At 43.1% G+C, this 23,560-nt stretch overlaps 1 protein-coding gene across 1 annotated transcript; it reads left to right on the forward strand.

Annotated features, from left to right (window-relative positions):
* Positions 1-1,695: 1,695 nt before the first annotated feature.
* Positions 1,696-22,790, forward strand: LOC122348202 (plakophilin-3-like). Its single transcript, XM_043243489.1, is given in 14 exon segments — positions 1,696-2,103; positions 6,159-6,253; positions 6,876-7,516; positions 8,674-8,797; positions 9,871-10,075; positions 11,150-11,324; positions 11,955-12,072; positions 12,256-12,420; positions 12,760-12,939; positions 13,238-13,358; positions 13,361-13,390; positions 13,839-14,034; positions 21,173-21,260; positions 22,205-22,790. Coding segments are annotated over 14 exon segments (2,376 nt in total). The 5' UTR covers positions 1,696-1,907; the 3' UTR covers positions 22,247-22,790.
* Positions 22,791-23,560: the final 770 nt, after the last annotated feature.

Consider the following 23,560-nt stretch of genomic DNA (forward strand, 5'->3'; position numbering starts at 1 on the left):
GAGGCCTTGTTCTCAAATACCAAAGGACAAATAAACAAGGAACATATCAAACAATGAAACCAAAATCTTCCGAATTAATGGTAAGAAATTATTTTTGTCACGTTTTTCAGTTGTTTAATTTATGTAATTTATTTATTTAGATTCCTTATGAATCTCCTAGTAATGCCATTGTAACTTTTTTGGGGGGGACAAAACCTTCAAGCTATGATAAAAGAGCCTGGTCACTTTTGAAAGAGTTATATTTTATTAGTTAAAACAAATAAAATGTGTAAAGATTTAAGGTGTGTGTGTGGTTGGCAAATAAAAATTGGACCGTGTCCAATAAGATGTGAAAAATGTATTTTCATTCTTAAAGTTACAAATAGCACAGGAGAGGTTTATCTTCAGTGTTAGATTTATTTATCTTGCTTTGTTTTTTTGGTTTTTTTACATATTTCTTTCACACCATATTGATACATCAACTATGTAGTCTATATATTATATATATATATATATATATATATATATATATATATATATATACTGTTTTTTTATGGCATGCAAAATGTGATGGTATGCAATGCAATTGCAATTTTTTTATTATTCTGTACATTTTCATACATTTTATTTGTTTTAACTGAAAAAATGTAACCGTTTAGAAAGAGGTTCTTTTATCATAGCTTGAAGGATTTTTTTGTATGTATGTATAGAATACGGCCCTGATGGTTTTGTTTTCTCAGAGAGAAATGATGTCTATGGTACCATATAAAAATAGAATGTTTTTGTATGGTTAATAACATGCAAAATTGTCAAATTCCATTGTAATATAAATTTATTTAGAGAAAGGTATGATGTTCTAATGGTACAGTGTCAAAAACATGGTAGCCAAATACAACAATACTTTGATATTTGTCATGGTACTTAATGTTTAGCATATTCAAATATCAATCAATCAATCACTTGTACTTGTATAGAGCACTGAACAGTATGAATAGTATCAATCTGCGTGGTGGACAGTGGGCGCTAGGGTGGGATTGACGGGGCTATAGCCCTATCAGAAACTTGCTTATAGCCCCAAGGATTTTTAACTCTTGGTATCACTCTCATGGACATTGAAAAATAAATATTAACAACCGTTGTGCCTAAAAAAAGTGCCTATAAGTGGTTTATAAACAATTGATATTATATTCATTGTATAAATTAATAGACCTGTTTTTAAAAATATATGTAAAAAAAAAAAAAAAAAATTCAGTGAGTAAGCTAATATCATATGTTATTGTCCGCACAACACATCATGTGAGGAAATGTATTTTATTAATAAAAGTAATCAAATAATAATAATAATAATAGGTCTAAAAGCAAGAAGAATGTAAAATAATGTATGCCAATTTGTATGCTTATCTCTGGCTATTATCGACACATGCATGATAGGCTACCATGCAAATCAGCACGGGGGGGTTGAACCACAGTTTTAATTAATTAATTTTATTAAATTGAAAAAAAGAAAATACTTTAGACGTTCATTACTTTCTCTCAGTTAAATTATTTTTTAGCACCCCCATAAAACTTTCAAGCACCCCCTTAGCATCCCTAATAAAAAATCCTGGAGCCTCCACGGACGGTGGAGCTCATCTAACTCCGATAAAAGCATATCTGAGCGCTGAGAGCACGGTGAATGAAGAGGCTCCGCCCCGGCTACACAATCTCTGTATCTATTGACGACAGTAGCGCACAGCTGCCCACGCAGAGCCGGACAGATCAAGTGGACGAGGCGCTGCTCGCCTGACCTGCGCTCCGGGAAAATTACTTTCAGCTGACATCGGAATACTTCAAGAAGCAAAATAACCGTTTTCAACGGAATACGGATAGAAAAATTAAAAAAAAAGTTTGGATCGTGTAATTACTGAGGCGAGTTGTCGGACTTCACGATGAGTGCCGTTGTGGCCGCTGAGGGCCTGTTCTTTTCCGCTTTACAGCCCAGCACCTCGGTCACCACATACGCGATCCCGACCGATGACCATCCCAGGAGGGATCAGCTATCTAAAGCCAGACGCGTGCAGCAGCAGGTCCAGCAGCGCATGGCGGAGAAATCCTCATCCTCATCCCGACTCAACGCCTCCACAGGTGGGCAGAACCTGTCCTGTTAACCGGGAACCTGCGCTCTTTTGACAGCAGACAAACTAAGCAAAACTTTTAAACTTTGCACCTAATCTTTTTTTTTTTTTTTTTTTTTTTTTTTTTTTTTTTTTACTTAAGATGCACAGTAAACTACGATTTAGAAAATTAGGTTTTAATATTCAAATACTAATTCCAATGTCAAGTATTATCAAACTAATAGTTACGTGAAAGAACAATAAAATGAACACTATACTATGGCTAATTCTGTTATATATTGTTGAGTTTAAGTAAGCAATCTGTCAGAAAGGTATAAGCAGAACATTCCCAGCTGAACTAGTGAACACATAGCTCTGCTTCGACTTTCGGTGACACTGATAGGATTTGTTTTGCATCAGAATGCAAATATCAGTTTGGTCTTCATGTTCTGGCTAAAGTCACTGCATTTGCTGCAGGTCCACACACTGGCTCTCCAGCATGCTGCTTTGTCGATAAGAGACAAAAAAAGACTTTTTTCTGTGTGTTCAAGTGGTTGTTTCTTTCTTCTTGGTTTGGATTTGGCTGGATTCCACTGCTGGGAACCCCCTAAAACAGGACGTCGGAACAACTGATATCCTGACACTTTCCTGAATCATGTCGGCCCTTTAAGAATGAAGTTAAACTTGTAAACGTTACATAAGCTTGTATAAATGGAAAACCAAACTATTGTTCTTTAACGAAAGCAAGATATATAGATGCATTCAAATGCAAATGTGTAAAATAGATCACTCAGCACATGTGATTTAGAGATGTAAGCCATTGTGAGCGGTGTGTGTGTGTGTGTGTGTGTGTGTGGATGTTTGTGGAAGAGGAGGAGTGTAGATAACCCGTGGGAAAGGTATCACTTTCTTCTCTGGCTTAGAAAGGCAGGTAGAAATTAGGGCAAACCTCACTCTCCGCCTCCCCAGCACCTCACCCCCACTGCTCCACAGCTTTCTCTCGTCAAGAACGTGGCTGAAATATAACTTTACTAATGCTCGACAGAAGCATGCAAGTCAAACATTATATTAAAAATCACAAATTAACAGGAACCCAAGAAACTTAGTAGTATGGTATCGTGCTTCCAGACGTATCCGATCTCATGAAAGTTAGCAAAGCCCATTCCTTTCTCAGTAGTTCACTTTTTATAGTTGTGATTGCAAAGCAAACGTCTGATTAATATGAACAGGAAATGATGTTCCCAGTAGCATTTGATAAAACCTGGCTTTTAGGAAGCCTGTTAGTGAGAGGAATGTTAGGCATTTAACCTTTGACCCTATTGTTGACCCTAATCACAATAAGTGACTTGGAGAGCTGTATCTGGTCAATGTTAGAGAATGAGTTTGGACATGACCTTTTAAAAACAAGACGAAATGACTCTGCTGCTGTCCTTCACTCTTAAAAATAAAGGTTCTTTATTTGTGTCCATTGTTCCTTGAAGAACATCCACGGAAACCTTTAACTGCATAAAAGGATCTTTATAGTTGAAAAGGTTCTAAAGATAGAAAGGAGTGCATTTTTCCAACTGCACCTTCCTACAGAAAATACACAGAAGAATAAGGCCATAAGTATAAATATATATTTAAGTCATAGTCTAGCATGTCTACACATTTTCCCATTTCGTAGGCAGCTTACACTCAGTTTGACCTGGTCTGCGCTACATTCTTAGTCACACCTCTGTGTCCTTTGCAGAAGAGTTTCCTGCCATTTGATTCAGAGTGTTTTATCAGTAGGCCAGTTCTATTTTAGCTTATGGGAGGCTTGAATGGGAGGATGTGAGATGTTAAATCGTTTTGAAAAGAATAACCCCGAATAAAGCGGCTGTCTTGCTTTGAAGGTGCGTTCATTCGCATGTAACAGCCAACTGCTGCTTTGCAATTATCCTAAAAATATGGTGCACAGTACACGCTATTTAATTGTCGTCAAGATTTATGCTCTGTTTCTCAGATTTTATAACCAAGTTCCCAAGGAATGTTGGGATTGCATGGGTTTTAATCATCCTCAGACTCATTCCGGTGATTTATTGAGCATGTGGTATAAGAAGCTCACACTTCTCTATCAATATCAACAGCAATAACGTCAGAATGTTGTTATTGTACATTGGTTTGTAATGGAACATTTCAGACGGACCAGCCACATGACTCATGTGCTTGTAGGACTGATTTACCAGGCTTTTGTAATTATTTTTGTAATTTTTTGTAATTATTTTATATATATATATATATATATATATATATATATATATATATATATATATATATATATATACATATGTGTATTTAAAACCATTGCCACCAGTGTTACACCAGTTGTCTATACCAGTTATACTATGTTAAGGTGTTGGTATGCATTCAAACTCACTGAAAAACAGAAGGAGATGAGCAAAGACACCCATGTCACGCCAAGCCTCTCTAAAACAAAACAGATGTTTCAATTTTAAAAGTAATCTTCCCCTAAACACTCTTCCACCCCAATCTAAAGGAATTTAGCATTTAATAAACTTCTGTATCTGCTGGCTCACAGGAACCGTCTCAATACAGTACACTTCAAAGGTCTGAAAACTGTTAAGAATTATAGTTAAGGGTTAATCAAAATAAAGACAGCTGCGGTCAGGTCTTCAACCTTTGGACATTCTTGCCATGGCTTTAATTTAGACCTTCCTGACAAACTTCCTACAGATGGCTTAGAAAACTCTGGTGAAAACAGGAATTATCTGTGTTTTACGATAAGAAAGTTTGAGGAGGAGTGTGTGATAATGACACTAATGAAGTAATTGTAAACATTTTGAAGGTTTATGTAAATGTAAATTGCGTTATACAATTTTGGCATTATTATTGGCAAAATTATAGCTCTTAGGCAGCCCTTATAATTAGTTGTGTGCATAATGTTTTAATTAGGTTCTGAAAGGAATAAAATATTAAGATAGATGGTTAACACACTTAAATGTATTTCTCCAGATGAACATTCTAAAGATGTGCCAAATCTGCTCTTTTCATTTATTGAGCAACGTCCCCTGGCACATTCATATGGAGCTCTGGCTGAAATTCAGCTCTCCTGTGGGAAGAGCAATATGATTGACCTTATCTTTCAATCTTTGCAAACACTGAACGTATTCCACTTTTCTCAATCTAGCATGGGCTTGTGTTTTCTTATGTACAGCGGTACTGTGATGGAGCTGACTCACATGCTTTTTCATATCCCACTGCTATAATGTTTTCATAAGGTTCTATTATAAGTAGGGATCAAGTTGTTTTTTTGTCTGTGAAAGTCAGTAAAGAGAAAAAGAGAGCAAACAGTAAAGAACAGAATAAGTACCTTCAAAATATTGAAAATATGACAGTGGTCCACCCTATGATGTCATCCTCCTTTCCTTGTTTCATTCTCTTACAGTGTGATTGTTATAACAGACTTCCCCTCTCGACCATGAAATAACTTCCTTTGTGCATGTTTCGGAGACTTAAACCTAATGTATTGTCACAACCTAACAGATGTTACAAACTAAGAAACGTTATTTGCAGCAGGACTGGGTTGAGAAGCCAAGCTCTGATAGAAACCTGATCTCTTACAATTCGTTGAAGCACAAAGTCAGAGAGCTGAATGCCAAACAAAGATCAGGTGACGCACTGGGTCTTATGTCACTGTTGACCAATGTAATACTCTGGAAGAAATCCCATCAAAATGAAAGCCACCGGGGAGAGAATCTTTCCTAGGTTGTTCTTGTTTCTCAGAAAACATCAATACGGCAAAAACTAAATGTAAATTTCGTAATTTACTCACTCGCTTTAAGTCTTTTGGTCCATACAATGAAAGGCAATAGGGTCCAATGTTATTTTGAACACCACCAAATTTTATCGCATGATCTGAAATAATTGACTTTGGTTGAAACATTTTTAGTTCCACAAAAGAAGAAGCAAATTTTTTAAAGGTCAATCGATGGCAGAATTAAATTCTTTTGGTAAAAGGCAAAGAATGCACACAATATATAGAGATTGTAGACATAAAAATGCTCATAAACAGAAATTTTACTCAATTGTCCTTTTTTTCAGAATTTGACGGCCACATATCTACGGTAAGATACCAAACCAAAACCCCTGGATTCAGTTCCAAGTCTGTTATCTACAATGGCACCAGAACAATGGCGGTGAGTGTGACCACAATCACTACTTTTCCAATTGTATAATTTATCTGAAGCAAATGCTAACTGAGCTTGTTTCAGTAAAGGATTACGCTTTGTAATAGACCTTTGATAGCATTTCCGTATAATTTCAAGCGCAGACACACATCAAATTGTTCACAGGAAGATATCGCCTTGCTAATCGGCAAGATCTTGATGTTAGCTACTGAATTAAATACTATAATTTTATATTGTTTTACGCTGATGGCACCATTAAAATCAGGTCGGAACAGCCATCCGTGAATAGTCATTTGTTGGATTGATTGCAAAGTCCACAATCCCTTGACAATGACACTCTGTGTGGCTGCACCCTGCAAACACAATGATGTGGTATTTTGCGTTCTCCTGTGGGAGCCGTGTTTAGAAAGTGAAGTGCAGTACTAGCAAGCTGCGGAATTGAGCTCAGAGCCCAATGTGCTTCTGAAACATTCCTGACCCAAGACCTCATGAGCCAAACGGCCACGTTACCCTTTCTGTGTGATAACAGTGAGCCGGCAAGAGCAGTTAGCGTGTGCATAATCGCTTGTGTCAGACACGAAATGTGGCTTTTTGCATAACTGTGGTATTGATACGACTCCTTTTTACTCAGGCGCCTCGGCTGTCTCAGTACGCGGGAGATTTTTCCTCTCGCTCTGCAGTAGAAATGGGCACTCGTCACAGAATCAGTCATGGCGTGCCTATGCCCGCCGTAGTGGGCCGCCCATATATGTACCACGATGATGCACATCTAAGTGGCTCTTACAACCAGATGCAAACATCGGAATCAAGGACGCTGAATCGGACTGAGCAGGAGGCGGCAGCGATGGCCGGGGTCACGTTACAACGGCAGCCATCTCCTGTGGGGAACTGGATGGCATCCTATGGCCACAGTTCATCACCCAATGTGGTGCAAAGACAGCGCACCCTCAGCGGGACCCTGGCAAGAGAAGGTTACAACACAGGATGGAGGGAGGCAGAGTTGGCTAATCAATATTCGATATTCAAAGGCCCTTCCCACCGAACCATTAGTCGCATAAATAATCGTCAGGTGCAGCAGCAACAGCAGCAGAGGCTGAGCAGCAGCTCGATGCAGTGGCAGCAGATGTCCACTGGGGGCAACAGTATGGTGGGTGCCGGGCACTACCAGGGTACCATGAAGAGAGCGGGGTCTGTGCATAGTATGAAGAGTGTAGGTCGTGGAGTGGACGTTTATGACGGATTGGCCGATGGAACCACAGATGCTCTTGGCGGGTAATTTTCATTTATTTTTTTCATTTATTAATTATTCGATCAGCTTATTGTCACAGTCATTTCTTAAGAAGAAATAAAGGAGATGTCAGTTGACACCATTTCGTCAAGTTCTCATGCCTGTCTACTGTAGACATACAATGTAGAAGAATTTAATACAATGAGAACTTTTGCTTTAAATCAAAATGATACATCATCAATTATTTTATTTGATTTAAAAAGTAATATTGTGAAATATTATTACATTTTAAATCATTAAAGAATAAGTTCACCCCAAATTACAATTCTGTCATTAATTACCCTCACGTCTTTCCAAACCGATAAGAAACTTTTTTTCCTCTTCTGAAAAAAACAAGTGAAGATATTTTTGATGAAATGGGGGGGCTGTCTGCCCTTCCACACACAACAACACAACTGAAATGTTCCCAGATACAGAGGCATAGTAAATACACTGAGTAAATAAAAGTGGTAAAACACTACGAGAAATATTGTTTTTTGCGCAAAGAAAACAAAAATAATATAATTTACTCAACCATTCTTTTCCCTTGAGTTTACGTCTTTTGAGGTGTTACGGGTTTGAACAAAATGAGGGTGAGTAATTAATGACAGAATTTTAATATGCTGATTTGGTTCTTAAGAACAAGAAACATTATACTCTTAAAAGGTTCTTTATTGGTATCAATAGTTCCGCAGAGAACCTTTTCCATTCGCGGAATCTTTTCATTCCACAAATGGATCTTTAGAGTGGAAAAAGCTTCTTTTTAAAAAAGGAAAAGAGCTGATTTTAAGAACTGTTTACTAAAAGCTTGTGTGAGGAACCAGAACTGGCTCTTCTATGACATTGCTGTTATTTTTAATTATCAAGCCCGTGAAACAGTTATATTTTTGTGGAGCATACAAAGCAGTTTTTCAGGACTCTTTGATAACCAGAACATTCAAAAGAATGGCGTTGATTTGAAGATAGTAATATGTAACAACCCAAAAGTATTTAATGGCATTTTTAATAAATTTGAAACTTTGAATGGAATTCAAATATGACCCACAATTTAAATATTTTTATTCTATAAAATAACATTTCGTCTGTAATCTACTAAGTATATACATTTTTATGTTATATATTTATATAACACTTTCCATTTTGTTTTTGTGTGAATGAGCAGAATCCATAACCTGGACATGACTACAGCAATCAGTTACATCTCTTCCACTGACGTTGCCATGCAGATGTTGGGAGCAGCCTACATACAGCATCAGTGTTACCACAGCAATGAGGCCAAGACCATGGTAAAAATATATATAATTATTTATTTCTCAGATCAGCAATATATGTTTGAAACAAAGGACACTATGGAAAATAACATACTGTACTACATAAAAACTACGGAAATTAAAATACAGTTTTACCTTTAATTTTTACACTAGTTAGTAAACCTCATGCTCTTAATTTCCTTGTGAAATATATTTAATGTTGTCAACAACAAAATTTGAAATTTTTAAAAATTTTGTGGTTACTGTTTTTTGGTTACTGTGTCATATTTTCCATTTCCTTGGGGTCCACCCTGGGAATTTCTTTACTTTGTATACAGCGACTTTCAGGCCAGGGCAGCGACAGAGCTCTGTTTGGGTAGAGTTAGAGGGCGTACCCACAGGATGTGTTCTTCCTTTCAAAAACAGCTAGATGAAGTGCATCCGACAGGAACAGAACGCTGGGTCTAGTGACGTATTTTAAAAAGTTCTTGTGAGCTTCTTGATCCGTCTTAAAATCTCAAAGCTCTCAAAGCTTTTGTGAGACACTGAAGAATCAAATGCCAACAACTGATGCCTAAGTACAAAAACCAGCTGTGTAAAAAATAACGCAGTGGGAATCCTCCTCAAGGGGTTGGTTGCTTTCTCTTTTGAGTGGTCGATAGACAAAATGACCAAAATTCCTTTTAGAATCTTTAAAAAAACACGTTCAGGTCAAAGAGGTAACTCTACAATTGGTTAAACAAATCTAGTTGTTAGCAAAATATATATTTGCATAATTAATGGAGCATGGTACGGCTCAAGCTGCTTTTTCCTTGCTATTGTTATATGTTACACTCAAGCCAGATGGAAAGAATACCTTCACCCTGCCCTTAATCTTTATCCTGGACCTCAGGGGGCAGAACATTCCGCCTGAGAGCATATCATAGCAAAACATAGACAGATGTCGGAGCAGGTTGCCATGTTGGGCTGAAAAAATGTTGCGGAGATTAGCGACTATAAAGTTTGAAGCGCAGAAATGGGATTTAAATACGTGGGATCACTTAGGAATCAGGATAAGCGACAAAAACATTTCTCACAGAACTAAACAAGATGTTTTTCTTGTTGTACAGGTGCGAAGTTTGAAGGGCATCTCAGCATTAGTACAGCTGTTTAGCAGTGAGAACCAAGAGGTTCAGCGCTACGCGACAGGTGCTACACGCAACCTCATCTACGAGAATATGGACAACAAGACAGCACTTATCGAAGCTGGGGGCATAAGCAAACTAATCGGTGCTTTACGAGAACCTGATGATGAACTACGAAAAAACATCACCGGTATGTTGTTTGTCAGTAAATATTTGGTAATGTCAACTTTTGAACAGTTCGCAAATACAAAGTGGCACTCGTCTTTTGATTTGGTACAAAAGTCCACCTGCATCAACTGGGTGATCCAACTTGGAGCAGCGCAGACAGATGGAGAGTTAAGAGCAGCGAGTGAATTTGAAACAAAGAGAGAGCAGAAAAGGAAAAAGTGGTCTGGCTGTTTCCTGGAATCAGTCCAAGTCTCAGATGCAGTGGGAAGTAGACTCCCAGAGGCCTTTGTGCTTTGTGAGCTCTGCTATCACCCCCACCCCCTCACGCACCCACACTCACTTAGTAAACAATCCTTGACATTCTTTCCTGCTGGACTTAGGGTTGCCAGGTCTCTTAGTCACATTTTATGACCTGTACTCTTATCTGTGTTGGCTTTAAACCTCACAAAGACACTAGCAGCTTAGCACTCCGTATAATAAACATCCCCGTGCTAACAATAACAATGTTTGAAAACTTGGAGCATAAATGTAAAAATAATAATTTTTATTGATATTAATCAGATAACATATTATTCTGAATTGATATATTTCTTTCACATTACTACTTATAATAAGTGTAGTTGTTCTCAGTTGCACACTTTTTGCAACATTTGAACTTTAATGCTCGACTGGCTTACCATGAGTGAGCAGTCATACTGCATGGTAATATATTCATCCCCATGTCAGTTCATCAGCTATTTTCAAAATGAAATAAATAAACATGCTCAGCATTTTTAACATACCTTTATTTATTTATTAATAGAATTTATAAACAAAGATGTATTATTTTTAGTTCAGAAATCCATTTAGTTTTATGAATTAATTATTATTATTAATAAATAATTTTTTTAATATATATTTTTTACAAATCACATAGTTCAGGTGGTGAAATACATGTGCCGTAGAAGGTCAGATTAAAAAAAAACAGTGATATAACTAAAATATTAAAGGCTTTTATTTATTACACTTAATTAGCATTTATGAATATATATATTTACATTATAAAGAATAAATGTCTTTTACAAATTTCTCTGTTTTCCTCTGTTCGTCTCCTTAGGCATTTTGTGGAACTTATCTTCTAAAGATAGTCTAAAGGAGAGGCTGGCCAGAGAGAGCTTGTCTGAGCTGACGGAGAGAGTGCTGGTGCCTTTGTCTGGAGGAGGAGACGCTGGTGTCATTCAACAGAGCGCGTCTGAGGCTGACATTTTCTACAACACCACAGGCTGCCTCAGGTACGCAGCGCACATATACATGCATTTAAATGCATTTATGCTCCAATACCTGCATGCACAGCATGTTTTGTATGTTTCTCCCTTATTTAACACACCTGATTTAACTAATCTGCAAGAGAACTAATGAACTAGTGCATGTGGCAAAAATGTCAACTAATGTAGTAAAAAGCCCCAGATATTTAAATTGTGGGAACATAAAATGCATCTGTAATAAATGCTTCATTCTAACATGAAAAGCATCATATAAAATTATAAACTATATAAAATATTTCAGAATATATCCTGTTATTATGACTTATGTCAGGTACATATTTGTTACATAGTTGTACCTGAGATAAAGCAAATAAAAATAAGAGTTAATTTCTGATGCGCAGATAAGCTGTGCACAAAATCAGTCACACATTTTAATTGGTTAACAGCCTTAAATATGAATGTTTATGACTGGTTGTCACTGTTTGCAATATGCAAGCGTGTAAAAGACGCCAGGCAAAGAGTATACAACGTGTCAGATTTCCCACTGGAAAGATTTATAGCCACAATAAAGTTAACCTGCTATTAATATTTCAACACAAATGCATGAAAAAAAAACATCTTGAGACGTTAACAACACCCCTTTTATACTCATTGAAGGAACCTGAGCTCTGTGAATGAAAGAACCAGGCAGCAGATGCGGGAAACTCGAGGGCTGATAGACTCCCTGGTTGGATACATCGAAAACTCCTACAGGAGGGAAAAAGGAGAGGACAAGGTCAGACCTGTCAGTCAACTTTTCAATGCAATATGCTAGCTTCGAGCCAGTGCACAAACTGCCAGTCTATATTTAGTTCTTAGATGGCAAGTATCTATCTGAAATCAAGAACATCAGTAGCTGTAATCTACAACATCATTTCCAAAAGCATTTAGAATCAGTTCTGTAATTCTGTGCCTCTAGGGAGTAGAAAACTGTGTATGTGTCCTGCGCAACCTGTCGTACCAGCTGTACTCTGAGATCCCAGCTTCAGTTCAGATGCGTTTGGAAGGACCCACTCGAGCACAGGACACGCGGCACAACGACCCCATCGGCTGCTTCACACCACAGAGCAAGAAAACAAAAGATGTCAGTCACTCATCTGCAGTCTTCTACGCACCTTATTGGATTAGCTATATTATTATTCTAAAAAGTTCCCAAACCTGATCTGATATTTCATTAAATTCTTTGAATATAGAGTATAGTGCAAATAGTAATGCATGCGCTACCAATAAAAAAGCTTGAGATTGAAAGAAATTCCTTTTTTGAAAGAAGACACTTTTCAGTAGCCATTTAAAAAAATTCATTATTGACCCCAAATCTTTGAGCAGTAGTGAAGTTATCTCTAACACCTCAGTGCAGTAGACAGAGGTGTTCTACTTCATATCTGCAGTATGCCATTAATGAAGTTATAATGTGTCCTATCAGAGGAATCAAGACCTGACCACCTTCTCCGAAGTGGCACGAGTCCCTAAAGGAGCAGAGTGGCTGTGGCACCCTAAGATAGTCACTCTATACAACCGCATCCTGCAGAGCTCTGAAACAAGCACAGCCACACGAGAGGCAGCGGCGGGAGCCCTGCAGAACATCACAGCAGGCGACAGCAGGGTTCGATTCCATTGCTCATATTTAATCTAATTTGTGATATGTGATATCATATACTAAGTCATGACTTTAATTGCTGTTGAATGTGTCACTTTTAGCACTGATTGTAATGTTCAGAGTGTTCTCAAACTCTCCTTCTTATTCAGTCTGAATGTTTCTTCCATAAAACTTTTCCGTCCCACTCTTATGAAATCTCTGTGAAATCCCCCATCTGAAGTCTTTATTTTTTAGAGCGCCTTTGTGTTTTATCTGGCTGGCTGTATAACTAATTGTTCTCTGACTCTCTTGTGTTCTCTGTTAGTGGGCCTCTGTGTTGAGTCGAGTGGCGCTGGAGCAGGAGCGGATGTTGCCGGTGATTCTTGACCTGTTGCGGAGCCCCACAGATGCCGAGCTCCGCTCTCTCACGGGTCTGCTGAGGAACCTTTCCGGCACTGCAAAAACAAAGCTGACATGGGTTAGTGAATGCCTTTCTGCTCCCGCTCTCTGTCTTTAATTACAACTTGATGTGTAAAACATCCCAGCCAAGATTTCAACATTCTGGCAAAGAAAACGTCTAGATCAGTAAAAACCTACACACAGTTTTGCGCAAGGCGATAACTACGGATTTTTTTCTTCTTACTTGCCCAGAGTGTGCCGTTCCCCCTCGTAGTATTAAACGTATTTCTTACACATTGTTTTTACTCCCACACATTCTTTTTGGTTCCCGTCAGACTCATACTTATATCATTCCCAGTATCCGCTGCCGCCGCCGTTCATCCCCACCCTGACCTCAGTTCTCTGCTTCACTGTGTTCCACCCCCGCTGGGCCACAGGGCGCCTCCTTCTTCACACTACGCATATATCATGCACTCTTTTTGTTTGTGTAATTCCAGCTAAATTTGTTATTGTTTCCTTTTCCATAGCTACCAAAGTGGTGAATATTCTGGTGAACAAACTCCCCAGCGATGGGCATCAGAAGGAACCTTCTAGTGAGGTGGTGGTCAACATCTGTGGGGTTCTCAACAACCTGGTTACAGGAAGCTCTCTGGCTGCTAGAGATATCACTTATTTTGATGGACTGCCCAAGCTGGTCAGCATTAAGACGTCTCATGACAACAGGTAAAAATATATATATTTTTAAGAAATTCATGTTAATTCCAGGAAGGATTGAATTGGTCAACGATGAGCATATTTATAATGTTACTAAAATGTTATATTTTAAATAAATGCAGTTCCTGTGAACTTTCTGTTCCTCAAAAAGTCCTGGGAAAAAAGTGAACTGAGAAAGGCGTATATGAAAACTGATGGTAATTGGTTACAGATATGCAGAAGGAGAAAAAGAGCATGCCACAATTGTGAATATTATCATTATTGACTTGTCGAAATTGTGTATGAACTGCAAATGTACCATGATAAAGTTACCAATAAATAACTCATTTAAGTAATGCTTTACTTAAAACCCTTATGTATAATGCAATGTGAAGTTATTCATAATTAATGTTCCCTTTCAGTCGGTCACTCCGAGTCACGTCGGATGACCGACGAATTGGGATCTCGCTTCGAGGGACCAATCTACTTCGAGTGTATCTAAACAAGCCAATTGAAGATTGGCATGCGCTAATCGCATCCAGCTGCCGCTGATCACAGCGCGGGTATAAATAAGCAGCGGGTGCAGCGCATATTCAGCTTTTCGCTTCGGAGCCGAGCGTGACCGTTCTGCTCCAAAGACGGATCTTTCGAGTGTTGGAGTTCGGCGTTCAGCGGAGGTCGTTCCTGCGTCGAGTGGATTGCCACAATCAGGCTGCACTACCCCCCCTGTTTGTGTGCAGAGCGGCTATCTCCTGTTGCCTCAACACCGTTCAGAGCTAAAAGAGCTAGCTCACGGGTGGAACGTCTTTTTAAAGACGCATCTGCAAGATGCCCTTCCACCCGTGCGTTTCTGGATGCGGTCGTTTCCTGGCGCCGGGTGATGGTCACGATCGCTGTCTCACGTGTCTGGGCCGTAAGCACGCTGAGGTGGCTTTCGTGGATGAGTCATGCTCCCAGTGCGGGAAAATGACCATCGCGGAGTTGCGGACCAGGCTCCGCTTCCTGCAAAGGGGCGGAGTTCCCGTTCCTCTGCCGAGGTCTAGGGCTCCTCCTGCTGGCAACAGTGGGAGAAGCGCTTCCTCTAACAGTGGACGGACTGGTCTCACAGTGACAGTGAGGAACTCTCCAGCGAGGGGACTCCTGCCACTGGTGCTTCGCAGCCAGTGGAGCTTCCAAGGGAGCAGTCTGGACCTTCCTACAGGGAGGTACCAGTTGTATCTTTTGGAGCTCCCCCTGATGACCAGATGTCAATCGCGGCATCGGAAGGAGAGTCTGAAGGTTCTGGGGATGAAGGTCCGGCTGGTGGGGCGTCCGGCGGGCGCTCCACCGTGCCGGATACGGATCCAGAACTGGTGGCTATGCTTGCCCGGGCCGCCAAGGGGATCGGGCTCGAGTGGAAACCTCCACCGCGTCCCGAGCCCTCGAGGCTGGACGATTGGTACTTAGGGGTGGCTCGCGCTGGTTCTCAGGGCCCCACCCCGGTACCATTCTTTCCGGAGGTGCATGAGGAGCTTGCTGGGGCGTGGAAGGCACCTTTCACTGCCAGAAACCGCCCCAGTGGCTCCTCCTCCTTCACCACCCTTGACGGCGGCGCAGCTAGGGGGTATACGGTGATCCCTCCAGTGGAGCGGTCAGTTGCGATGCAGCTGTGTCCCAACTCCGTTTCCACTTGGCGTGGTGATCCTGTGCTCCCCTCCCGGGCCTGTAGGCACTCGTCGGCTTTGATCGGCAGTGCCTATACGACTTGTGGAGAGGCTGCGTCTGCTGTACACGCTATGGCGTTGTTGCAAGTTCATCAGGCCAAGGCACTGAAGGACCTGCACGAGGGTGGTCATGACCCGGAAGTTCTGAAAGAACTCCGTACCGCGACTGACCTCGCGCACGACGCGCCACGGAAGGTTACAGCGCGGTCTCTGGGTCGTGCGATGGCCACTATGGTGGTCCAGGAACGCCATCTGTGGCTGTGTCTGGCCGACATGCGCGAGGTAGACAAGACACGCTTCTTGAATGCCCCCATGTCCCAGTCCGGCCTCTTCGGCGCGACGCAGTGGAGAGCTTTGCCCAGCAGTTCTCGGCCGCCCAGAAGCAGACTGAGGCGATTAAACACATCTTGCCTCGGCGTGCAGCTGCTGCCTCCACCCGGCCGCCAACGGCTCCGCCTCAGCCTGCTCGTCGCCGAGGGCGCCCCCCTGCCGCCGCCCCCGCTCCCGCGCAGCCGTCGCAGCAGCCCTCAACTAGGCAGCGCCGTGGAGCCGGCCGCAGGGCAGCCGCCCAGCCCGTCCAGGCATCCGCCAAACCTGGAGGGAAGCGCAGGTGCAAGCGGCCCTGAGACGGGCGACCCAGAGATGGAGGGAGCTGCTCTTCGGGAGATGGTGAACGCACCACTCCCTCCCCCGGAGGAGGGCCGGGTGGAGAATCTTTTGTTTTTTTCGCCGCTGACCTCACGGTCAGTGGTACCCAAATACTCGACAAAAGAGCGGTTTCCTCTATCTCTGGGTCCCCAGAGAGGACGAGGAGTTGTGGGCGGGCCAGTTCTGCACCACACTCACTCTCCTCTTTGGCCAACATGCAGCAGTGGGAAGACGGGGAGGACGAACCCACGGCCTACCCGCCTCACTTCTGCGGGAATGCAGGTAAGAGTTGCACACACTCGGACCCCGCTTCGGACCAGCCACGAGACGCCCGAGCCGGGTCCCTGCACTCCCCCTCGCTGCCCCATCGCCTGCGCCGGTGGTTTCCGCCGAGCCGCTAGTTCGGTCTCTGGATGCCTGGTTGAATCTTCCCAGGCTATCCCGGTGGCTCCTGCGAACCATTCGACTCGGCTATACGATTCAGTTCGCCCGGCGTCCCCCCAAGTTCAGTGGGATCCGCTATACGTCAGTGAACGATGCGGGTGCCCCTGTCTTGCGTGCGGAGATTGCTGTCCTTCTAGTGAAGAACGCAACAGAGCCGGTTCCTCCAGCCGATATGAGGTCGGGGCTTTACAGCCCATACTTCATAGTGCCCAAGAAAGGCGGTGGGTTACGACCGATCCTGGATCTGCGAGTCCTGAACCGAGCACTTCAACGGCTCCCGTTCAGGATGTTGACACAGAAACGCATAATTCAGTGCGTCCGTCCCCAGGATTGGTTTGCAGCGATCGACCTGAAGGATGCGTACTTTCATGTGTCGATTCTTCCGCGCCACAGGCCATTCCTGAGGTTTGCGTTCGAAGGTCGAGCATATCAGTACAAAGTCCTACCCTTCGGGCTCTCCCTGTCGCCACGTGTCTTCACGAAAGTCGCGGAGGCTGCCCTTGCTCCACTAAGAGAGCAGGGCATTCGCATCGTCAACTACCTGGACGACTGGCTCATTCTAGCTCAGTCCCAGGCTCAGCTGTGCGAACACAGGGATCTGGTGCTACAGCACCTCAGCCAGTTGGGGTTTCGGGTCAACCAGGAGAAGAGCAAACTCTGTCCAACACAGAGGATCTCTTTTCTTGGGATGGAGCTGGATTCGATCAATCAGACGGCACGCCTCACACAGGAGCGTGCCCATTCGGTGTTGAACTGCTTGAATATGTTCAAGAGCAGGACGGCGGTCCCACTGAAATATTTTCAGAGGCTCCTGGGGCATATGGCAGCCGCGGCCGCAGTGACGCCGCTGGGACTACTCCATATGAGACCGCTTCAACACTGGCTACACGATCGAGTCCCGAGGTGGGCGTGGCAGCGTGGCACGCACCGGGTTCAGATAACACCGGCCTGCCGCCAAACCTTCTCCCCGTGGTCAGACCTTTCGTTCCTTCGGGCTGGAGTGCCCCTGGAGCAGGTCTCCAGGTATGCTGTGGTTTTCACAGATGCCTCTACCACCGGCTGGGGGGCCACGTACAACGGGCATGCAGTGTCGGGGTTTGGACGGGCCCTCAACTGCAATGGCACATCAACTGCCTCGAGTTGCTGGCAGTACATCTCGCCCTAGGCCGTCTCAAGAGCCGCCTTCGAGGCCAACATGTACTAGTCCGCACGGACAACATACCGACCGTTGCGTACATCAACCGACAAGGTGGTCTACGCTCCCGTCGTATGTCGCAACTCGCCCGCCACCTCCTCCTATGGAGTCGGAAGTTTCTGAGGTCACTTCACGCCATTCACATTCCAGGAGTGTGCAACCAGGCAGCCGACGAGCTGTCGCGAGCTGCACTACCTGGAGAATGGAGACTCCATCCCCAGACGGTTCAGCTGATTTGGGAACGTCTCGGAGCCGCTCAGGTAGACCTGTTTGCCTCTCCAGAGACTTCCCATTGCCAGTGGTTTTTCTCCCTGACCGAGGGGACACTCGGCACGGACGCACTGGCACACAGCTGGCGCTGGGCCTTCAAGTATGCATTTCCCCCAGTGAGCCTTCTTGCACAGACACTGTGCAAGGTCAGGGAGGACGAGGAGCAGGTCTTGCTAGTAGCACCCTACTGGCCCACGAAGACTTGGTTCCCGGAACTTGTGCTCCTCGCGACAGCCCCTCCTTGGCCGATTCCTCTGAGGAAGGATCTTCTGACCCAGAGACGGGGCACCCTTTGGCACCCGCGTCCAGACCTCTGGAAACTCCATGTCTGGTCCCTGGACGGGACGCGGAGGCTCTAGGTGACCTACCTCAAGGGGTAGTTGACACCATTTCTTCGGCTAGAGCGCCGTCCACGAGACAGGCCTATGCCTTGAAGTGGAGCCTGTTCGTCGAGTGGTGTTCTTCTCAAAGAGAAAACCCCCGGAATTGCCCCATCAGAGTCGTGCTTACCTTCTTGCAACAAGGGTTGGAGCGAAGGCTGTCTCCCTCCACCCTTAAGGTCTACGTGGCTGCGATCGCTGCAAACCATGACCCCATAGACGGGAGGTCTGTGGGTAAGCATGAGCTGATCATCAGGTTCCTGAGGGGGGCCAGGAGGTTGAATCCTCCACGGCCCCCTACTGTACCCTCTTGGGACCTGTCTGTAGTGCTGACAGCACTGCAGCAGGCTCCGTTTGAACCCTTGCCAGCAGTTGAGCTAAAGTTCTTATCTATGAAGACATTGCTCCTGCTCGCATTGGCCTCCATCAAGAGGGTAGGGGACCTGCAGGCTTTTTCGGTCGACGATTCGTGCCTACAGTTTGGGCTCGCGGATTCCCAGGTAACACTGAGGCCACGGCCCGGCTACGTGCCCAAGGTTCCCACTACCCCCTTCCGAGACCAGGTGGTGAACCTTCAAGCGCTGCCCCTGGAGGAGGCAGACCCAGCCTTGATGTTGCTTTGTCCCGTCCGAGCACTAAGATGCTACGTTGACCGGACACAAAGCTTCAGGACCTCAGACCAGCTCTTTTTTTGTCACGGAGGCCGGCAGAAGGGGGAGTGCCGTCTCCAAGCAGAGGATGGCCCACTGGATAGTGGACGCCATTACCCTGGCCTACCAAGCACAGGGTATGCCCTGCCCCCTCAGGTTGCGGGCACACTCAACAAGAAGTGTTGCATCGTCCTGGGCGTTGGCTCGTGGCGCCTCGCTGGCAGATATTTGTAGAGCTGCAGGCTGGGCGACCCCTAACACGTTTGCTAGATTCTATAGCCTACGTGTGGAACCGGTATCCTCCTGTGTTCTCACCTCAAACGGGTAGAAGCACTGAGAGGCCCGGTTTCGGGTCGGCTTGTTAACCGCTCCAGAGCGTCCACACAGTAGACCCTGTCGAGCTCCTCCATTCCCCTCGGCAGCCAGATGTTGCGGAGCATCTGGCGCCAGGCCCTCTCGATGAATCCGTGAGAACCGGTGAGGGCTGGGAGCCATGTAAAGTACCCCTAGAGGACTTTATGTGTGTATTTCCACGGCATAGCCTAGAGCCCCGTGTTTCCCCGGCAGACCTTCTGCCCATCCAAGAGGGTTCAATCACCTCCCATTTTCCATATGCAAACTGAAATATTGTCCATATGCGTATTCGTTCCAAGACCTCCTACGGGAAGGCTGGACTTCCGCACGTCCCTGTTCGCTAGAACGTGGGACGTTCCCCAGTGTTCCAGTCTTACGAATGGGTAGTATTGTAGCTGGCTTCTTGTGGTCGAGCCTCGGCCTACGCCGATAGACTGAGGGGGCTTGTGGGCTCCCACAGGACACTGGAAGAGGCAGCGTCCATGGCGTTTTGGTAGGGATCCCAATTCGTCGGTCATCCGACGTGACTCGGAGTGACCGACTGAAAGGGAACGTCTCGGTTACGTATGTAACCCTCGTTCCCTGAAGAAGGGAACGGAGACGTCACGTCCCGTCGCCACGGTGCTGCACCTCCGCTGAAGGGGCCGGGTCACTAGCTCGGCTCCTCAGCGAAAACCTGAATATGCGCTGCACCCGCTGCTTATTTATACCCGCGCTGTGATCAGCGGCAGCTGGATGCGATTAGCGCATGCCAATCTTCAATTGGCTTGTTTAGATACACTCGAAGTAGATTGGTCCCTCGAAGCGAGATCCCAATTCGTCGGTCATCCGACGTGACGTCTCCGTTCCCTTCTTCAGGGAACGAGGGTTACATACGTAACCGAGACGTTATAATGCATTGTAACACTTCGTAAATACTTCTAAGTTAAAATGCATTGTAATATTTTCAGATTATACAACTGGTTGTTTGTCATGTGTCAGTGTTTGTACTTTATACTTTATTCATTATACTTTAAAAAAAAGTGTGTTTAATGAATATTTAAGTATTATAATGCATAATAGCTGGGGTTACAATTATTCACGAGACCATACAGTGCATTAAAAGGTTCATTACAAGGCATTAAAAATACTTTTATAATGCATTATACATAGGGGCTTTTAGTAAAGTGTTACCAGACTTTGTAATCAGATAGTTAGGATTTGAAGGTGCAAGGTGCTAGTGTACGTTTATGGTGCTTACAGCCCTGATACTTCAAACCTAAAGTGAGAAAGTATCATTTCTTGGAAGTTTAGCTGTAAGCCAACTGATATGATAAGAGGTGTCTTGATATTTTCAAGGTTTCTTGATATTTTCAGGCGTAAATCATACTTTAAATGATCCTTTTACACTGGACCTCACCAACAATCTGTTATAGCACTACTGTTGTAATATAGACTACATGCTGTTGCATTATTTAGCTGTTTAATCAAGAGCACAATGTCCCAGCATTGCTACTCATGTTTCTCCTTCTTATTCTGCCTCAGTCCTGGGAAGCTAAAAGCCGCCAGGGCTGCCTCCACCGTTCTGTCCAACATGTTTCAGTACACCAAACTTCACAAAGATTACAAACAGGTGAGTCTTATTGTGAAGCCCAGCTAAAAACACAAATGAACGTGTTACTGTTCAGAGTTGCAAAGCGGTAGGTGTGTGACAAATGCCTCTTCTGTGTAATTTGATATGAAAATGGATACCTTACTGTATACACACTTTGCACTGATGAGTATAGTGTGTATTTGCTTACCAGGTATCAGCCTGCTTGGCCAATGGTCAGCTGTTTTATTATACAAAGCCAATAAAAATGGGCGGCTGCAGTGTATGAATAGCTCAGTTAAGGATACTGTAAAGCTGTACAGATGCTCTCCTGTATGATATATCAGTTCTCTCAGTCAGTTATATTACTGAGCTGGAAAATATTTACCTACAACCCATTACTGATTACCAGACATGACTCCTCTGTGTCTTTTCTCTTCTCATGTCTTTATATGAATTATATTGGAGCATATTTATACAGAATTTACTGTGAACACACTCCAACAAACTCCTAACAAAAGAAACTCATAAAGCAACAAAAGTTTTGTTGTATTAAATAATTAAAGTCTAGGATGTGATTGTATGAATTATTTAAAATACATATAGCTCAATAAACAAAGCGATGAACGAATTGTGTTACCAAAGAGGCTGTTTTTTTACCAACTCTTGCCATTTTTATGTGTAGAGTGCATCAGATGGTCAGCAAATAGACTATAGGTGGTTCACGGGTCTGCTTGTCTGAGACTCAGACTAGTTATATAAGTCTATTGCGTGTCTGTGGTGTTCAGAATGGCTTTGGTCAGATCAGTGGTCTATCTGAAATGTGACAGTAGAATGCAGGATGTTCTATTGTTCTTTCTATTATCTAGATACAATGTAGAAGTATATTTCTGCATTACATGACTACTTCCTTTTATATTTAGTCTGGTATGCACTACTAATTTAGAACTGCTGGTCATTTCTCTTTTCTGTTTTTAATTTTACAGAAAGGGTTCACAAGACGGGATTTCATGGATATGACCGTCTAATCTCTGTTCGTGACTTAGTGCTAAACTCAGCGGACAAGATGGAATTAGACATCCATGGAATTTTACACCAAAGTCACAAAGGGAATGCAACCAGCCCGTTTCTCTCAAACACAGACACACACACACACACACACACACATATTGTGACCTGTAGTGGAGTGAGTGAACTCTAAAGATTTTACTAGAGTATACATTTTAGTCAGCGGCACCCTTAAGTATTACAACATGCCAGAAAGAAATGCTTGCAGAACACTAATAACAGACAGGCTGAGATGCTCACTTGTGTGTGTGTGTGTGTGGCTGAATGATTGAATTAATGATAAGAACCAGAGAGATGGCAGCATATAGACATTAAACTTTAACAGCCATTAGTTCCAGTAGCAACGTGTCACTATGAAGAATTCAAAGACTAATTCATTTACATCAGACCTGCTTATTTTGCCTAGTTATGAAATGTAAGCCTGTCCAGCTTGTCAATTTTTCTTTCCAAAATATGTATTTTTATTTTGCACACAAAAATTCACAATTTATAGGCTACAATGGTGAAGTCAGAAAGTGAAAATGATGTGAACTGTGAACTAAAATGTTGTAGTTGTTATTACTGAAAAACAGGATTTGGTTGGTTTTTGCAATAAATACGTATGAATTTTTGCTTTCCACGCAACACTGCTACAGGTTTTGTGGCTAACACATTAGGACTCCATGTGCAAAAGAAATTATAAATGACTTTATTTCTGAAAAAGAAAAACTTTGAAGTTTTACTCTGAAAGCACAAATATGACAAACCTATTGCCTTTGGAAATAAATAGAAATGCATATTCGAACATTTGTATGTGTCATTCCCAGAGAAATTTGTAGCAAAATAATTTTTCGGCCTTGTTGTGTGCCACTTAAACAAATAACGACCGATTTTTATATAACTTTCTCAAGTTTAATGTGCAGGCAATTTTATTTTCCACCTCACAAATGTAACAGATGAACCGAATTGCTTTTAATGTACTTTTTTATACATTTTTTCTGCAGACTCTCTCTTTTTTCTGCTTCACTGCTGAATCAATCCCTGCATCAGAAATGGTTTTGATATTAATTATGAAAACAATTAATTCATTTATGTTGAGCATACACTATACACACGCTCCAGAATGGGAACTGCTACAAAAAAGTTTTGTGTAAGTCATGCTGTACTTTTTTTTTTTTTTTTTGAAAGGCTTCTTGAGGTTAATGGCTGACAGGTTGGAATGCATTATGGGTCAGTGTACAATTGTTGTGGTCTTTAGCTGAGTGCATGGGAACATCCTGAGCCACCACTGACCG

Source organism: Puntigrus tetrazona, chromosome 7, assembly GCF_018831695.1.
Source record: "Puntigrus tetrazona isolate hp1 chromosome 7, ASM1883169v1, whole genome shotgun sequence".
In the NCBI taxonomy this organism is placed as follows: domain Eukaryota; kingdom Metazoa; phylum Chordata; class Actinopteri; order Cypriniformes; family Cyprinidae; genus Puntigrus; species Puntigrus tetrazona.